The 15,909-nt window shown below is 41.9% G+C and overlaps 7 protein-coding genes and 4 non-coding genes across 11 annotated transcripts; 7 read left to right on the forward strand and 4 right to left on the reverse strand.

The window, feature by feature from the left end:
* Positions 1–60: 60 nt before the first annotated feature.
* Positions 61–1,326, reverse strand: VTP21DRAFT_6710 (uncharacterized protein; the record flags this gene model as incomplete). The annotated part of the gene is made up of 5 exons (XM_069397371.1): positions 61–284; positions 349–445; positions 516–723; positions 802–901; positions 990–1,326. The coding sequence occupies 5 exons, from the start codon at positions 1,324–1,326 to the stop codon at positions 61–63; spliced, it is 966 nt and encodes a 321-aa protein (XP_069246860.1).
* A 135-nt stretch (positions 1,327–1,461) lies between these two features.
* VTP21DRAFT_t298 lies at positions 1,462–1,534 on the forward strand. The gene has a single exon. It is a non-coding gene; the product is annotated as a tRNA-Gln (tRNA).
* A 1,064-nt stretch (positions 1,535–2,598) lies between these two features.
* VTP21DRAFT_6711 (uncharacterized protein) lies at positions 2,599–3,809 on the forward strand (the record flags this gene model as incomplete). The annotated part of the gene is made up of 3 exons (XM_069397372.1): positions 2,599–2,740; positions 2,801–3,047; positions 3,113–3,809. The coding sequence occupies 3 exons, from the start codon at positions 2,599–2,601 to the stop codon at positions 3,807–3,809; spliced, it is 1,086 nt and encodes a 361-aa protein (XP_069246861.1).
* A 199-nt stretch (positions 3,810–4,008) lies between these two features.
* Positions 4,009–4,751, reverse strand: VTP21DRAFT_6712 (uncharacterized protein; the record flags this gene model as incomplete). Its single annotated transcript, XM_069397373.1, has 2 exons — positions 4,009–4,380; positions 4,458–4,751. The coding sequence occupies 2 exons, from the start codon at positions 4,749–4,751 to the stop codon at positions 4,009–4,011; spliced, it is 666 nt and encodes a 221-aa protein (XP_069246862.1).
* Positions 4,752–5,966: 1,215 nt separating this feature from the next.
* VTP21DRAFT_6713 (uncharacterized protein) lies at positions 5,967–7,802 on the forward strand (the record flags this gene model as incomplete). The annotated part of the gene is made up of 7 exons (XM_069397374.1): positions 5,967–6,022; positions 6,167–6,309; positions 6,372–6,554; positions 6,644–6,711; positions 6,787–6,828; positions 6,906–7,025; positions 7,095–7,802. The coding sequence occupies 7 exons, from the start codon at positions 5,967–5,969 to the stop codon at positions 7,800–7,802; spliced, it is 1,320 nt and encodes a 439-aa protein (XP_069246863.1).
* Positions 7,803–7,965: 163 nt separating this feature from the next.
* On the reverse strand, positions 7,966–8,038 carry VTP21DRAFT_t301. The gene has a single exon. It is a non-coding gene; the product is annotated as a tRNA-Gln (tRNA).
* A 2,687-nt stretch (positions 8,039–10,725) lies between these two features.
* VTP21DRAFT_6714 (uncharacterized protein) lies at positions 10,726–13,232 on the forward strand (the record flags this gene model as incomplete). Its single annotated transcript, XM_069397375.1, has 4 exons — positions 10,726–10,835; positions 10,899–11,128; positions 11,240–12,773; positions 12,851–13,232. 4 exons carry the CDS (start codon positions 10,726–10,728, stop codon positions 13,230–13,232), a joined length of 2,256 nt encoding a protein of 751 aa, XP_069246864.1.
* Positions 13,233–13,428: 196 nt separating this feature from the next.
* VTP21DRAFT_t300 lies at positions 13,429–13,501 on the reverse strand. Its single transcript has one exon. It is a non-coding gene; the product is annotated as a tRNA-Gln (tRNA).
* An 83-nt stretch (positions 13,502–13,584) lies between these two features.
* Positions 13,585–13,660, forward strand: VTP21DRAFT_t299. The gene has a single exon. It is a non-coding gene; the product is annotated as a tRNA-OTHER (tRNA).
* A 292-nt stretch (positions 13,661–13,952) lies between these two features.
* On the forward strand, positions 13,953–14,387 carry VTP21DRAFT_6715 (uncharacterized protein; the record flags this gene model as incomplete). Its single annotated transcript, XM_069397376.1, has 1 exon — positions 13,953–14,387. One exon carries the CDS (start codon positions 13,953–13,955, stop codon positions 14,385–14,387), a length of 435 nt encoding a protein of 144 aa, XP_069246865.1.
* An 864-nt stretch (positions 14,388–15,251) lies between these two features.
* On the forward strand, positions 15,252–15,584 carry VTP21DRAFT_6716 (uncharacterized protein; the record flags this gene model as incomplete). The annotated part of the gene is made up of 1 exon (XM_069397377.1): positions 15,252–15,584. One exon carries the CDS (start codon positions 15,252–15,254, stop codon positions 15,582–15,584), a length of 333 nt encoding a protein of 110 aa, XP_069246866.1.
* Positions 15,585–15,909: the final 325 nt, after the last annotated feature.

A 15,909-nucleotide genomic window follows, 5' to 3' on the forward strand; every position in this document is an offset into this window, starting at 1 on the left:
ACTACATAGAGGAGATAGAGGGAGAAAAAATGGGGGAGAAAATTGTTCAACTTAATAAAACTATGCTCGCATCTTATCACTCTTGACAGCCACTCGCCGCATGGCCCCAGCACCCTTTCGAATCATCGCTACGTCGTCTATTCGTTCATCGTCCTTCAGTGTGTGGCTGTTGTTTGGACCTTGGAACGGTCGGCGCTTGCTAGTCTTGGGCTCATTTGTTTCCAATCCACGTTTGCGTAGGTTGCGCTTTTGGTGAAGAGAGGCATGTGTTTCGATACTCATGTCTGAATTAACAAAAGAAATGTTATGGATGAAAAAAAAAAAAATCCATATAAAAAATTGAATCACCATTGCTGATATCAATGTTATCTTTATCCTCTTTGAGCTTTCTTCTTCTTTCCTCTATTGCTGCAAGCATTCGCTCTCTCAGGCCTTGCCTCTCCATCTATATTTTTTTTTCCAATTGCATTAGTTACCCAGCTACAATAGAGCTGACACCTGTAAACCACGCTCACCGTATATTCCTCCTCCGCTCTTGTCGTTTCTGTTTCGTACTGCTTACGCGCGCAAGCAACTTGGTAGTCTCTGAAAAGCTTTGCTTTCTGAACCATTGCGTTCTGAGAAGCCTGAAGGTCGGCAAGACGCTCAAGGAACTCGGGGTGCGTTCCATCTTCTAGCTCACGCATTTCATTTTGAAATGCTTGTATGTTATCGCGGTATATTCTGAAAAAGAACACACGATCAGATTAAAAATTAATAGGAAAAGAAACAGCACAGAGAGTTGGAAAAAGCAAACTCTACATTTCACGATTCTCCAAGAACTCCTGCTCCATCTTAGAGAGACGCTCCGTCACCTCACGCCGCTTCCGATCACGTTTGCTCTCTGGTTCACGAGCCTCTTCTAAAAGGTAAAAATATATTACAGAGAGGATAAAAAAATCAGCGGTTAGAAATCCAATCTTAGGAGTGAAGTAAGAAATATGATTCACCGTCATCCCAACCAGAGGCTCTCCAGTCACCTTCTTCCTCCAGTTCTTCTTCGCCCCTCCGCCACTCCTCATCCGGCACTCTTCGGTGTCGTGACGCAGGAGGCGTGGCTCTCGATGCCGCCACTGTTAGTGCGCGCGACGGGGTCAATGCAGTTGCCGGCTTTGCGGTGCGTTTACGATGAGACTGCTGCTGCTGCTGGTTTTGGTGCTGGTCCCACTCCTCCTCGTCGTCCCGGAAATCTTCTTCTTCTTCGCCCATTTCAAGATAATTAATGGGAGCAAGGCCACGATCGGGCCGATCCTTTTGGATGCGTTTAGAAATGTTTGTCGTAGTCATAAAATGGAAGGGAGGCCTGAATTGTTTAAAGAAGAAACAGTGAAGTAAAAAGAAAATAGTTTTCCAAGCGATTCAATCTCAGATCTGACATTTCATATAATATAGTTCATTTTGGATTAATTTTTCAGGTGTTCAGGTTCCATAGTGTAATTGGTTAGCACCCAGGACTCTGAATCCTGTAATCTGAGTTCGAGTCTCAGTGGAACCAAATTCTTTTTTTATTGCATCACCAATATTCTTACTATCTTTTATTAAATTTTGAATGTTTTATCTTCAGCAAATAACAGATTAATTCTTGCTACTACATATTTTAGAATTGCGATGTATGCCCCTGCCAAAGCTGAAACAAGCCAATGATCGCACCCACAATCGCAGTGGAGCAATAAATTCAACCTTTGTTGCCCCGGAGGAATCAAGTGTGGTAGAGGTCTATACTACCAATCTAACTAAATTACCCCTCAATAAAGACGCAGCAATAGGGGAAAAAAATGAACAAGGCTATATCATCTCCATTGCTGATTAGGCATGTATCTGTCAATTGCTTGTATTAATAACTTGGAATTTCTGAATTTTTGAAACAAGAAATGGCTCTAAATAGTTCACTTGTAGTAATAAGGATAGCTCAGAGTCTTTGTGTCCCATATGTTAGCAGCTCTTCGTCTAATGTTCCATGGAATTGCTAGTTCGTATCAGGATTTTCCCTATTTTCCCATCAGATTTTACCCCCAAAACTCTCTCTAGTATCCAATTAACCTACGTATCTCAATTGAGATACAAACCGAAATTGGACTTTTCATCAGATTATTAATCCGGTTAGAGGCTATTGGAGGTTGCTATCGAAAATGCTCGCTATAAACATTATTAATATTCATCCTATTCACTTCTCGTATTTAACTAGTGCACATCTTTCAGAACATAATCCCTCCTTGGCACAAGGTAACGAAATTCGCGCTACCATTATAGAGCATCTTACAAATTGTATTTGTGACTATTAGTAGTTCTCACGGTTTTTTTGGCCTAGAAATCTTTGTTGACTCAACGGATTCCGATAATCAACAAATGACATTTTCTATCAGCCCACAAAAATCTGTTTCTCTAGAGCCAACTTGGCTATCACCTTATTTTTGAAAAAAAACGTAAAATCTTCCCCACCTCCTCGTCCCCCTCTCTGTTCTCTTTCTTTCTCTCCCTCTGAACGAGTTTTATATTGATTGCTGTGCTGCATATTGTGTTTTTCTTTGTGATCGTTTCAATTCTAATTCATAAAATCACATGGCAGCGGATACTGCTGCCACTTCTACCTCGCTGATCCGTACCACTGATCGCCCTACACCAGATTCAGCCTCGCCCACCGTATCACCTTTTGTCAAAATTGTCTCCGCATGCGGAGGTGCGTTGATCACATCTCTTCTAGGTAAGGGTATTCCTATTGTTTTCGAACTAGGGATTATACTAAAATTTTACCTTTTATAAGTAACACCACTGGATTTAATAAAAACCCGACTTCAGTCCCAAATCGACACACGGCATAATAGCTTCCTAAAATGCTGTGACACTCATAATCATTCTGTCTCCTGTAAGCAGAGTAGGCGGAAGCTGTGTGGGCTGTCGGTCGCTAAAATCGAGAGAGGAGGGGAAATGAAAGGGACTTTAGATGGTCTATCTAAGATTTTGCGCCATGAAGGAGTTAGCTCACTCTGGCGAGGTTTGTCGCCAACCCTGTAAGTCCTATGAATTCCACTTCTTCCTGTGTAAGTGTGTGCTGATATTTACCTCAAACCATCAGAGTCATGTCTGTTCCCTCAACGGTCATATACTTCATTGGATATGATTATCTACGCGATAATGTCCGCCTCCATACCACCTCACCCGTTCTGCACGAATATGCGCCTCTACTCTCCGGCGCAACCGCTCGTGCTGCTTCCGCCATCATCATATCTCCCCTCGAGCTCTTCCGCACACGTCTCCAATCACCTCAAGGTCACCACTTTGGTTTTCGCGGGGTGTTAGGAGGTGTGGTCGCCATGGTTCAGGGAGAGGGCGTGCTCTCACTATGGCGCGGAGTAGCTGCTACCCTCTGGAGAGATGTTCCCTTCTCGGCACTCTACTGGTATGGTTACGAAAAGACTAAATACCTGCTTGAGCAAAGATGGCGAAGAGAAGGCGAGACTCGGATGTTCGAGATTGCTTTTTTGTCCGGAGCAATATCCGGGTCTGTGGCCGCGACCTTGACCACACCATTCGATGTGGTCAAGACCCTAAGACAAGTAGAGCAAAATGGCCAGCTTGATCTTGTGGGCACACCTCAGCGAGTGAGAACCCCACGGCGAACATTCAAGATGATGCAATGGGTAGTTCGAGAGAGAGGGATTAGAGGGCTGTGGGCGGGATTGGTCCCACGAGTTGCAAAAGTTGCGCCTGCATGTGCAGTGATGATTTCAAGCTATGAGGTTGGGAAGGAGCTGTTTGGAAGAAACCTGTAGAATACGAATACGACTATAGAACCACTAAAATCATGTTTTTTATTGTTATCCTCCTATTTAATACATTTTCAATTCACCCTCTAAATAAACAAGGTCAGTTTTTGAAATGACCACTTACGCCTTAGATTGGGTAAAAGAGTGCTAGTGGGTGGAGGAAGTAACCGTTTCGCCTTATCGATGCTCCTTAGCAGTTTATTATTCATTCCTTCTTCCAAATCAAGTCCTCTAGGCTCACAAACTCAACCCCCTTCTTCACTAGTTCATGCTCCACTTCCTCAGCTTGGTCTGGTCTCACCGCCTTTGTGCCGTCCCGGACTACTACCGTTCGAAATCCAAACTTTCTAGCATCAATACACGTTGCACGCACACAATAGTCGAGAGCAAGACCCACGACGACCACGTTGGATATTTGATTGGAAAAGAGAAGCTTTGGAAGAGAGGTGAATTGGGTGTAAGCATTGTCAGCAAAGCCAGAGTAGGAATCGATGTGGGAATGGGTTCCCTTTTTGACGAAGTGAGAAATCCTTGAGACGTCTATGGCACTAGAAATCTCAGCGCCATGGGTCTCTTGCTAAAATGAAAATTGCACAGCTACTCAATCAGTCATGAATAACTGCGGGATATTTAGAAAAAGGAATCTAAACGAACCACGCAATGTATTGGCCACAAAACCTGCTTTTCTTCTCTCCCCTCCATTGAAACGCTCACGACATCCAGCACTTGTTTACCATGGTGCGACTTTGCAAAACTTACGTGATCTAAGGGATGCCAATCTTGTGTTGCTACTATCAGGCGGAATGGATGTTCTTTCTCATTGAGAAGGGTAGAGATAGGTTGGAGGATTTTAAGAGAATCTGGGACAGCAAGGGCGCCTCCCTCGAGGAAATCATGCTGAAGGTCAACAATAAGTAGGCAGGTGTATGCGGGATCAAGAGGATGCATTGTAGATCGAAGACTCTGGCAGTTATTAGCTATGGAATTATAGGATGAAGTGTAGCCTAGAATTTTGATTAATATATCTCTGATTCAACGCGAAATTACCAATTTTTGATAAACTGCTCTTATTATGTTAATTGGCTGAGTAAAATAAGGGGGTTAGAGCACTAGCCATAATGAAGTTAATGTTCTTCCACACGTCTCTTGGCGTTATCGTGCATAATGACAATGTTAAAAAAACAATAACGGCCTCTATACTTCAATATTCTTACCATCTTCAAAAGTAATCTTACTACATATGGATTCATTTAATATTGACACGCTTTTAAGTGGAATAAAATCACAAGAGTGCCGAGTTAAAAGACCAAACCATGGATCCCCAAGTAATCAAATCATACCGAACCTCCTTAGTCTCAAAATGTTTTTACCTTCCTTGTAGTCATTTCTTTATATGGGCCATGGCCTTCAAAGTGAACACGTAGGAAATTAGGTTATACCTAGTCCATCGTTTGCAGTACATATAGCTAAGTAGATCCACCCGTTTCTGACATGGAAATGAGCCTCTAAAGCGGGTCTCTATATCTTATCATTGTTAGCTGTTATCGTTACCAACTTGCCTTGGATTTATATGGACCCTATTTCAAACTCCCTCTGATTTCCTCGATGCTAGAAATTAATAATACCGATATATCGAGACCCAAATAGCAGTCAATGGAATTTGTGTGTTTGCCAAGCTAGAGTGCTTCAATCATAGTCACCTGCAACTTTATAACCAAAGAAACAATAATCCATCTCGATAAATGCTCTTCTGATTGAGCTTGCATCAATCCCAAGATGAGTACTCTAACATAATAGGCTTATATGATTTAAAAGTTGTGGTTAGGAGGATTTCCACTGCCAAAGTACCGCATGATGTGGTTGCAGAAAAGCATACTGGGCTGTAATTTGGCTGGAGCTTATCCGTATTGGAGTAGGTAAGCGTTATCAGACGAAATGGGACTGACTGAAACTTGGTGGCATTCTTTTGAAATTTTGCTCTAAATTTTTATTGTGGGATATCGTAAATACTCTGGCACTTGCTGTTCCGTTAAGAAGGATTAATTTAGCACTGTCGCTTTATTTTTGCTCCTCCTTCTCCTGCACTACAGCTATTCTCTCAATTAGTGTCAGTTACTCTGGCTCAAAGGCCTTGAAGTCCATAAGATTATCCGATTACTGGAAATGAAAGGCAAAATAAGCATTGAGCATTTCGGAGTAATCGCCATCATCACCGTTGGGTAAGTTGAAAATACACTCATAGCCAGTGCTTGAGAGATGCTTTTTTACATAATTGAATCTGGCGCTGTGCTATTCGTTTCTTTTTTTTTTTAAAATGTATGCAAATCTAACTGTGTGTCCGTTTGGAAACTCGCTTTTAATAGACTACCAGCTCGAGGCAAAACCCATATCGCTCGTTCATTGACCCGGTATTTGCGCTGGCTGGGCATCCAGACCCGCGTTTTTTCGGTTGGAAACTATAGACGACAGCTTGTAGGCACAAAACCAAACGAGTTTTTTAGTCCTGGTAATTTGTACTTTTTGAACTTTTCATTGTTAAACCATGTTATAATAGTGTCCGCCATTTAGGAAATGAGGAGACATCGGCTCTTCGCAAAAAGGTGGCCGATACATGTCTTGAGGATATGATACAATGGCTTACCACCGGAGGAGGACAGGTCGGAATCTATGATGCAAGCAATACACTTGAGGAACGTCGCCGTGAGCTTGTGCAGCGATTGAATGGGTCTGGAATTCAGATAGTTTTTATAGGTAATTTCGCTTGAACTTTTTTGATCTTTGTCGACTTCCTATTGGAAATGGACCAACCATATGATGACATTATTGTTGATATTGAGTAGAATCCATATGCGATAAACCAGAAATCATTGATGCAAATATACGAAGCGTGAAAATTTCCTCGCCTGATGTAAGTGGATCTATTATTCTGTTGAAGAAAAAAAGATTCAACTGATCAGCAATCTCCTTTGTATTTTCACCTTAGTATGTTGGCTGGGATCCAGAAGAAGCTGTGTGCGATTTCAAGGTGAAGCTCATCATATTTGCTCTCTGGTAGAACTTTATTCTAACTAAGACTACATCTTCACATTTTTTTCTTTCTAGAATCGTATCAATAATCATGTTCCTTTTTACCAAACTATAACTGATAATAGCGTCAGCTATGCAAAGGTGATGAACGCGGGGGAACGAATCATCAGTAATAATATCAATGGATATCTCCAAGTAACGTCGAAATAGTATTGGATCGTTTGACGAAACGCAGTGCTCTTACTTTTTGCTTTGCTTTCTTAGACTCGAATCGTGTACTATCTCATGAATTTGCATATATCTCCTCGTATCATCTATTTTGCACGCACTGGCGAATCCCTCAACGAATCCTCCTATAAAGCAGACGCAGAACTTTCCCCTGCTGGGCATCGCTATGCTGAAGCACTTAAAAACTTTCTCCTTGGCTACCGTGATCGGGCTCGGAACTTGAGTTCTGATGGGTGGGAAACCGAGCGCCCACTGACGGTATGGACTTCTGCACGAAAACGCTCCGTGCAGACCGCGCAGCACTTTGAAGCAGCAGGTATATTTGTCCGCAACCAGACGCTGCTCACCGACATTAACCCTGGCGAGTGCGATGGGCTTACCCCCCAGCAGATTCGAGAGAAATTCCCCGAGGAGTTCGAGAGAGCCCAGCAAGACCCTTACCACCACCGATATCCGCGCGCGGAATCCTACCATGATCTTGCCGTGCGCCTTGAGGGATGCATTCTGGAACTCGAGCGAGAGAAGAACGATGTGCTTATTATCGCGCACGACTCTGTGCTACGATGTTTGTATGCCTATTTGTTTGGAAGGCCAGAGTCTGAGATCCCCAAGATTGCCATCCCACGGAACTACTTGATTGAGATCCGGCCTTCAGCCTATGGGTGTCGTGAAAAACGGCTAGAGATACCTGTGGGGGTGGTGAATGAAGAGGTCAAGGCTGAACACGAATTGAACCAAAAATAATGGGCTCATTCTCTGGTTATAGCGAGTGCATCTTGTTTGTTCTTTCCTTTTATTTTTTTAAATATAATTCTCTTTGTAATTTAAAATATGGACTCAATTATCATAACAGAGAATAAAATAATGTCAGAAAAAAGCAGAAAAAAAAGTTGATCTCTTAAAAAATTGGTTCTACTGAGACTCGAACTCAGATTACAGGATTCAGAGTCCTGGGTGCTAACCAATTACACTATAGAACCAAGCCGATTTTTGGAATCATTAATATAATAATTATTGGGAAAAAAAGGATGGGAAAATCTTCCTTTTAGTCGTTTTTATGCAGTTAACAGGATAGGATACTTTTCAATAAAGGTCTTTTGCGAAAAAAAAAAGAATAGCCGTTTTTATGCAACTCGAAAAGTTAATAAAAAATAGGTAAAACAGCAAGGGAATTTTAAGCGCTTCTGAGAGTAAAGCTACAGAAGTTCGTCGAATCATGAAAAACGAGACCACTATCCCTGATATGAAAGATCCACCTAGTATATGGACAGGAGAATTTTATATTTGAAAGTGGTGCACAGCCAACACAGTGGAAACCATAATACATGCTTACCTGGAATGCCCATCCCTAAATCAGCTATGACAAGCAGTAGACGGTTATGTTTGCCGTATTCTTGGTGTGAGAGCCCACGAATCAACCAAGGAAGGCAGACTATTTGGAATAGCTCACAGAACCATGGCCAACCAACGGGAAGTAGTGTCAAATTTCCAGGATACGGCAATATGGGTCATCTATGGATTCGGATTAACAAAAATAATGAATAATGCCCCGCCGAAGAAGCACTCATTGAAAAACTAGGACACGAGATGCAAAAAATCGGGAGATCCATTTGGTGGTCTGCGTCCACAAAGGATAAAAAAGCAGAGTTCTAAGAATTTTGGTGCAAATGAAGTTGGATATGGCGACTTTGCCGAATATCCTATCACACGCGCCTGCTTCCTCATTGGACTCAGCATCCCAACATCTCCATCCTTTATTTTACTCACGCTACAGATTTTATTCTAATTTTTTTTTTGTTTTTTTCTTCTCCTTCTCGTATTTTTACTTTCCTCTCTCCATGAAAAGTAGGAAGGGTATACACAAGCTCTGTACACCCCACAATTCTTGCATGAATTTCTTGTTTTTAGATGTTTATCAATCATCTTTATTAAGTACGAAAAAGGATACTTTTTAATAAAGATCCTCCTAACAAAAAAAGCCGTTTTTATTCAATACCTTGGGTTGGTGTAGTGATTTGGGACAGCGGAGTCAAACACTATGTTGCGAGTTGAGTTCGAGTAGGCAAAACTCGTCCATGAGAGTTTGCCAAGTCTTTTTCTGGACTTAACAAGCAGGTAATATCAGGTGGCTACAAATATATTATTGGCACCAAAAACACTTAGGAGAAACCCAACTACAAAAATGGGGAGTCGGGGGCAGTACCTGGGTGGTTTTGACGTAGAATATGCCATTCAATTCAGATAAAATTATCAAGTAGACGTAGATAATACGTCTCAAGGGAGAAAAAGAATCGGTTTATGCAATTCTATCCATGTTGATTGTCAGGAAGGATTATATAACTCTACATCAAACTAAGCAGAGTGTGGGCATTAGAGCTGCCTACCCTGTCACCAGACCTTCGTAAGGCTCGCCTTAGGATGTCTGATCAATACTCCAGCAACTGTATGAGAGTACTTATTTGGGGCCAGTTGTAACGTCTAAATCAATCGATCCAAAGTATTTCTATTCTTTGTCAGTTAGTGGTAATATGAGAGCTTATAGATTGAGAGAATATCTCCTTAATACTTGGGACGGTCTACTCTAACTATTATCCTTATGCGGCATATGTTAGAAGTTAGCTAAGCCATGAATAAACCGACTTGTACCACAATCTGTCAAATTATATTTAAGCTTGTTAGGAAGCTATTAAGAATGAATGATATTCAGAGAATAGGCAGACGCCACTCCGATTCCCAATTTTAAGAGATTTGTCCACATCATAAAAGTTGAAGTGTGATTATAAAGCTTGAAGAAGGCAGTCGAGCAAATGAGGGTCAGGTACGGCGCAAGTCAAGCCAAATGAGGATGTAAAACATTTTAATGTGGTTAAACTTTCCGATCAGTGCTTAATGGAAAAACCGCTTATTATGCATGGCTTGTGACATACAGTATTTATAACCAAATGAGCATCTGACTAAAGAAATATCAGCATCGGTCCAGAGTAGCTTTTAGCTGTTACTCGATGCAAATTTGGATTACCTAGTCGATATGCAGCTAACCACATCACATGTTTGTTGGATGGGGTTTAAGAAATTATCTCGTAATATATATGAGGCGAATCACTTTATTTTCAGTGGAGCGAATGCCCAGAGTCCACCTCTTTCACTAACGGATATCTTAGGTTCCCAAGTCTGCCTCCATTAGAATCCATTCCAATGGGTACCGTTTGAGCTTGAGGACTCAAAATCCAAGTGCTTTATTTTGGGGAGGGAGAGATGGGCTGTTGTGGGCTGGCTGCACCGAGAAGTAGTTGGAGTCTTCTAAAGGCTGGAAATAAACAGTGCGTGACACAGCAAACCTGTACTCACGCTTTATTGATTAGGCAGCATTAATATATTTCCGCCTCTTTATGGTTCGATGGTTTTTTCATGGCGTAAAAAGCACAGAGAGTGTGTGAGATGTAGGTTATCGAAATTGTCCGAGTTAAGCAAAATGAATACGCCCAGGATTCATTTATGAAAAACCCCCGAACTTTGAAAAATAAGTATAGTCGCTTTTTACTTGCTAAATACCCTCGTAACTTTATTATTCCGGTCTTTAGCTCTTTTCGTTTCTTTTTCCTCTTTATCTCTTTTTTTTTTATCCTCTTCATTTTGCCATTCGAGACTTACCTGCAAACCATCCATAATGCCGTCGGATAAAATTCCTAAAGGGAAGGATATCAAAATGAGCGCGGCCGAGAGAGAGAAGGCTCTTGAGCGTAGGCGACAGGTGACCGATCTCAAAAATAACCTGAAGTAAGGAATGGTGCTCGACATATTTTCTTTTCTCGCTACTAAACCCTTATTAACTAATTATAGGCAAGGCCAACTTCCCACTAATGAACAAATCACTACGAGGCTGCAAAAGATAACTACTAATGAGGACTTCCATAAAGTGCGCGAAAAAATGTCCTCGAACGGCCAAAGTGCTATGACTTCGCTCGACCACGTACTTCTTACTATGAAGCGCATAGTAGAGGAGAAAAACGCCAAAGGACAACTTCAAAAGGCGGTATTCCATGCAACTAAAGCATCGAATCGGTTATCAGGTAAATTTCTTTACGTAAAAGAATCTAATTTTTTAGCGGAGCCCAATTTATTTTCTCTTGCATCTCATGTCCAAACACGAACACATACTTTTTTTTTTTTTTGCTAAACAGAGGCCGCTCAGAAAAAAGGCAAAGAAGCAGCCGAGGCTTCGACTAGTGGTGCGGCTGACGAGCCCACCACGGCCGAGATCTTCAAGAAGTCAGGAAGCAAAATTCTTCACATTGCTCGCCTCTTGGTTACCAGCTCGCAGTTTCGCAAGTTGATAAATGACCTCAACAATTTCGCTCTGGATACAATTCGCACCAAGATGCCGCGAAATGAACGACTAGGCGTGCAACCTGGTGAGCGAAGTGCAGGTTCCGAGGACGCGGAGGCCACACGAGGGGGAATCGAGTACCTCCTCGAAACCACCACCCGCTCGAGCATTAGGCCGATCGCGAGTGCCACGAAAGATATCGTGGCTCCACACTTTGACAAGTATGAATCCGGAGAGGCTTCAATGACGGATGCTATAACGGGAAGCGCAAAGGAAATCTCAGGCAATCTAAAGCAAGTGTTTACTTCGCTCGAATTTAATGATGAACAGCGCGAGCGCCTTACCGAAAGATTCCGGAATATCGTGCTCGAGGCCCACGAGAATAAAAGTTATCGCGAAGCTCTCGAGGATTTACTGCAGCTGCTCTCCCTCTTAAAGCAACGGACTCTGAAGGCCCGGGATAAAATAACCGATCTACCCAAAACGCAGACGGAGGACACGCCCGACTCGGAAAACGACGCGAAAATAGCGAAAGAAAATCTGATCGATTTGCTCCAGAATTTTGCGGGCGGACGTCCAGTAGAGCCCATGGCCAACGTGTTGAATGAACTCATTAATAACATGCGCAATGACAAGGAGCTAGAACAGTACACTAAGGACCTCTACGAATTTGTAAGTCGCTCACTTCGTGACGCCGATTATGTTCGCGAGACAAAATATATCTCCACCGGCTCTGAGCTTATCAAGCGCGCGCGTCAAGTGCTTGTTGAGAAGCATAAGCCACAAGTGGAGCGCCTATCTGACGAGATCTCTGGGTTCAACAAGGCTTTACAAGAGGATCCGCTCTCCTCGACCATTGCACACGACTTTGAACAGCTTGGTCGCGATATGTTCCTTGATGAACACGGAAAGGCCTCGTTTAAGCCCGAATTAGCGAAGGATTTTGTCCTCATCCTTCCATTATTGACCCGCGAGCTCAAGTACATCCCGCTTCCGCGCATTGAGGGCTCTAATAAGAAAGCGGATTACAACTTTGATAATATCGTGTTGGGTATCACACACATTGCACCAGACTATGTCCGTCTTCGAACCGACTCGCGATATCACCGTTCAGACAAAGCGGAAGCAGGAGCTAGTTTTGAGAACAGACTGCGCTTGACCATTTCCCACGTGCAGGCCGCCGCCAATGACGTGGATTTCTATGTCAAATATAAAGAGTTTCCTCGTTTGACCGAACGAGGGCTTGCCGATGTCAGCGTGGCTGGAAAAGGTATCACAATAGACTTGGAAGTTCAGCCGGTCAGCGAAAAGGATCACGCACTTAAGCTTGTCAAGTGCAAGGTGAAGATTGATAAGCTCAAACTGAAAATCCATGGGAGCAAGCGAGAGTAAGTAATGAGAGAGAGAACTAATATCCACTTAATCCTTTAGTGATTAATCCATTCATTTTGTGACTTGAAAACAGTCTTCTATATAAGATCTTCAATCCGCTGATCAACTCAACTGTGAAGGGACAGGCCCAAAAGGGCATACGTCAGGCAATCGAGCAAGGAATTCGACGCACCGACCAAAAGATTATCGATATGAATCGTAAAAACGCTGAGAAGGCCAAACTCAACAAAGAGAAGCGGGCCAAAGCCAAGGAGGAGGCAGAGCGAAAGAAGGAGGAAGAAAAGCAAGAGCAAAAGAAAGAAGAGGAGAAGCCCAAAGACACCACCGAGAAAACAGAGGTCGAGAAATCAGAGACCGAGAAGGCTGCTCCAAAAGTGGATGCGTCTGCGGGAACGGGGCCAAAAGTACCTGTGAATCCTGCCGATTTGCCGGTGGAAACGGTTCGTGAAGAGTAACTAAAAGTATAATTATACTCGAAGAGTACATAGTTATGTAATGACGGGAACAATCTGTTCATTTTTGTTTTTTTATTGTTTGTTTTTTAACATTAATTACCATATCCTTAATACGTAATAGCGCTAATATAAAAATAATCTAGATAATATTAGCTTTTCTGACTTTATTATTATTGTGGGCAAAAGAACAGCCATTTGGTTCTACTGAGACTCGAACTCAGATTACAGGATTCAGAGTCCTGGGTGCTAACCAATTACACTATAGAACCGAATTGACGTGTTGGAGTCACATCAAGGTATCTACAGTAGGATAACCAAGCCAAGCCACATAGTCCCTTAAGCCCTGTTATTCGGGGGGAGGGTTAGTGTAGTGGACTATCCCTGGTATGCCGACGAGAACGGCGTGGGTTCGAATCCCACTTCCCCCACCAGTACTTACTCTTAGTTTGTGACTGCTGTCCACTTGTTCAGAAATTGAGTCTTGATTATTGAAAATATCGCTCCTACAAAAAGTACAAAGCTTACATCGGTTTCACGTACAGGCTATTCACGACAACTACGATACACGCATATCAATTGAACACCTATCTATCAAAGACCTATATCTCGTCATGTTAAGTCCATTGACATTAACTTCATGTAATATTTGGAAATTAAATAAAATGTTTCCATTGATTGATCAAAAAAAAAAATTAAGCCCTGCTATTCGAGAATAACACGATGTTAGTGAACCAGATACTGAATTTGGCAAGAATCCGAGAAGTGATGGGGGCCTTGATCCTTCTTGACCAAGTGAAAGAATATGACCGAATTGATAGATCCTGGCTCTTAAGTTGCTTCAAAGCCTTTGGGTGTGGTCCAACTTTCATCAATTTCATCAGCCGCCTATACAGCAACAACTCGGCAGCAATCGTCATCAACGGATACATTAGTAAAAGCTTCCCGGTTGAACAGGGAGTTCGACAAGGAGACCCACTATCACCGCTATTATACAACCTGGCACTGGATGTATCAAAAGATGAATTGAGTTTGGATATCAGGGGCTGCGTCACAAAAAGCGCAACGGACAATACGATATCCGAGGATTTCGAAATTTCTGCTTACTCCTGGGAGATATGGGTTGTTTTGCGCTTATTTTATTATTGCGAATTATAGATGCGTGAAACGATAGTATGTACTATTGGCGTACATATTATCTGTAATTATTTTCATCCTTGAGAAAAGGCTGCTATGGAAGAATTTGCCACTGTTTAATACAAGAGTTAAAGAAACAATTAGTCTTTTACTCCGACATAAATGTTCAGGTGGGAGAAAGGGTGCTTCTTACATGCATGAAATCTTATTTAATTACAGTATTTAAATCTTAACATTAAACATATGAGCTCGCTTGAAAATTCTTAAATTGCAATAGACATGTATACTGCATCCATTCAGTGTATACCTTCATCGTTAGAAATTAGCGATGTAAAATACTCGACCGTGAAATACTAAAGTATAGCTATGGAGAGCTGGTTGAAATACCGCGATTTGAGAGTCTTCCTTCACTATTCAGGGCCTGGTTCACTTATTCATTTTTTAGGCGGAAAAGACAACAAAGAATGTCAGCATGGGCCGAAAAATAACGACTCATTCATATAAGAGCGCTTATAAAATTTACTTAGATGGATTCAATATGCATATTTCTTCTATACCTTAGGCGCCTACGAATATTATATGGAAATTACAATTCAAATTAGGAATAATTGCGCCTCCGAAATCAACGAAACATTTAGCATATTATATTCTGATTACCCAAATATAATAAAAACACAGCATCTGAATCTACAGAAGAAACAAGCAGGAAGGATTTGTCACATATATGGTCGATCTAAGCCTTTTGAAGTGAGAGGTTAAGATCTGCTTAGCCGAATATAGGGTTGATTCTTTAGTATAAGAACGGTTATCCAAACGCCGAAAAACTTCATATTTAAACGCTCCTGTTGAAAGCAAGTTAGCCATAGCTTTTCATCTTTTTCTACCATGTCGCAATCCAAAAATCACCCGTCAAACACTACGTACCAAACTTCCCATCGATTTGAACGCGCACAACCCCGCGAGCATGTGGGGGATACCACTCGAGGAGACTCGACTTTTGCTATTAATGAATCGGCTGCTCCTACTCTTCTTCCTGAATCCGCTGAGAAAATCCATATCGATCACCATGGAAAGGATCCCAATTTGAGCAGTGAGGAAAAAACCAGCCTGCGTGGCAAAGAGAGTATTGATACATTGGGAATGTCAGATACTTTAAACGAGGGAGAGAGACATCTGGAAGCAGTCAGAGGGGGTAGATGGAATAAGGGAACTCACTAAGCACGAGCCGCGTAAAGCTAATATTATCTTGCATTAAAAATTAAGTTGAATATATCTATTTTTCTTAATCAATGCTGATCCAAAATCAAATTCAACAACATCATGTTATGTGTAAAAGAAAACAAAGATATACATTTCAGATCATTTCTTTCAAGAGTTCCAAGAGTAAATAAAATCCCGTCAACAGGTAAAAGCCATAAAACAAATCTTTTATTAAAGTATGTGTTCGTCGATGTTCCAAAATCGGATAATAGCCTTCATTAGTGGAATCTGAAACCCCGAGCACACCTCTAAAGGCTACAAGCAACACTTTGATTTCATGAGG

Source organism: Calcarisporiella thermophila (assembly GCF_041956535.1).
Source record: "Calcarisporiella thermophila strain CBS 279.70 unplaced genomic scaffold VTP21scaffold_28, whole genome shotgun sequence".
Taxonomy (NCBI): Eukaryota; Fungi; Calcarisporiellomycota; class Calcarisporiellomycetes; order Calcarisporiellales; family Calcarisporiellaceae; genus Calcarisporiella; species Calcarisporiella thermophila.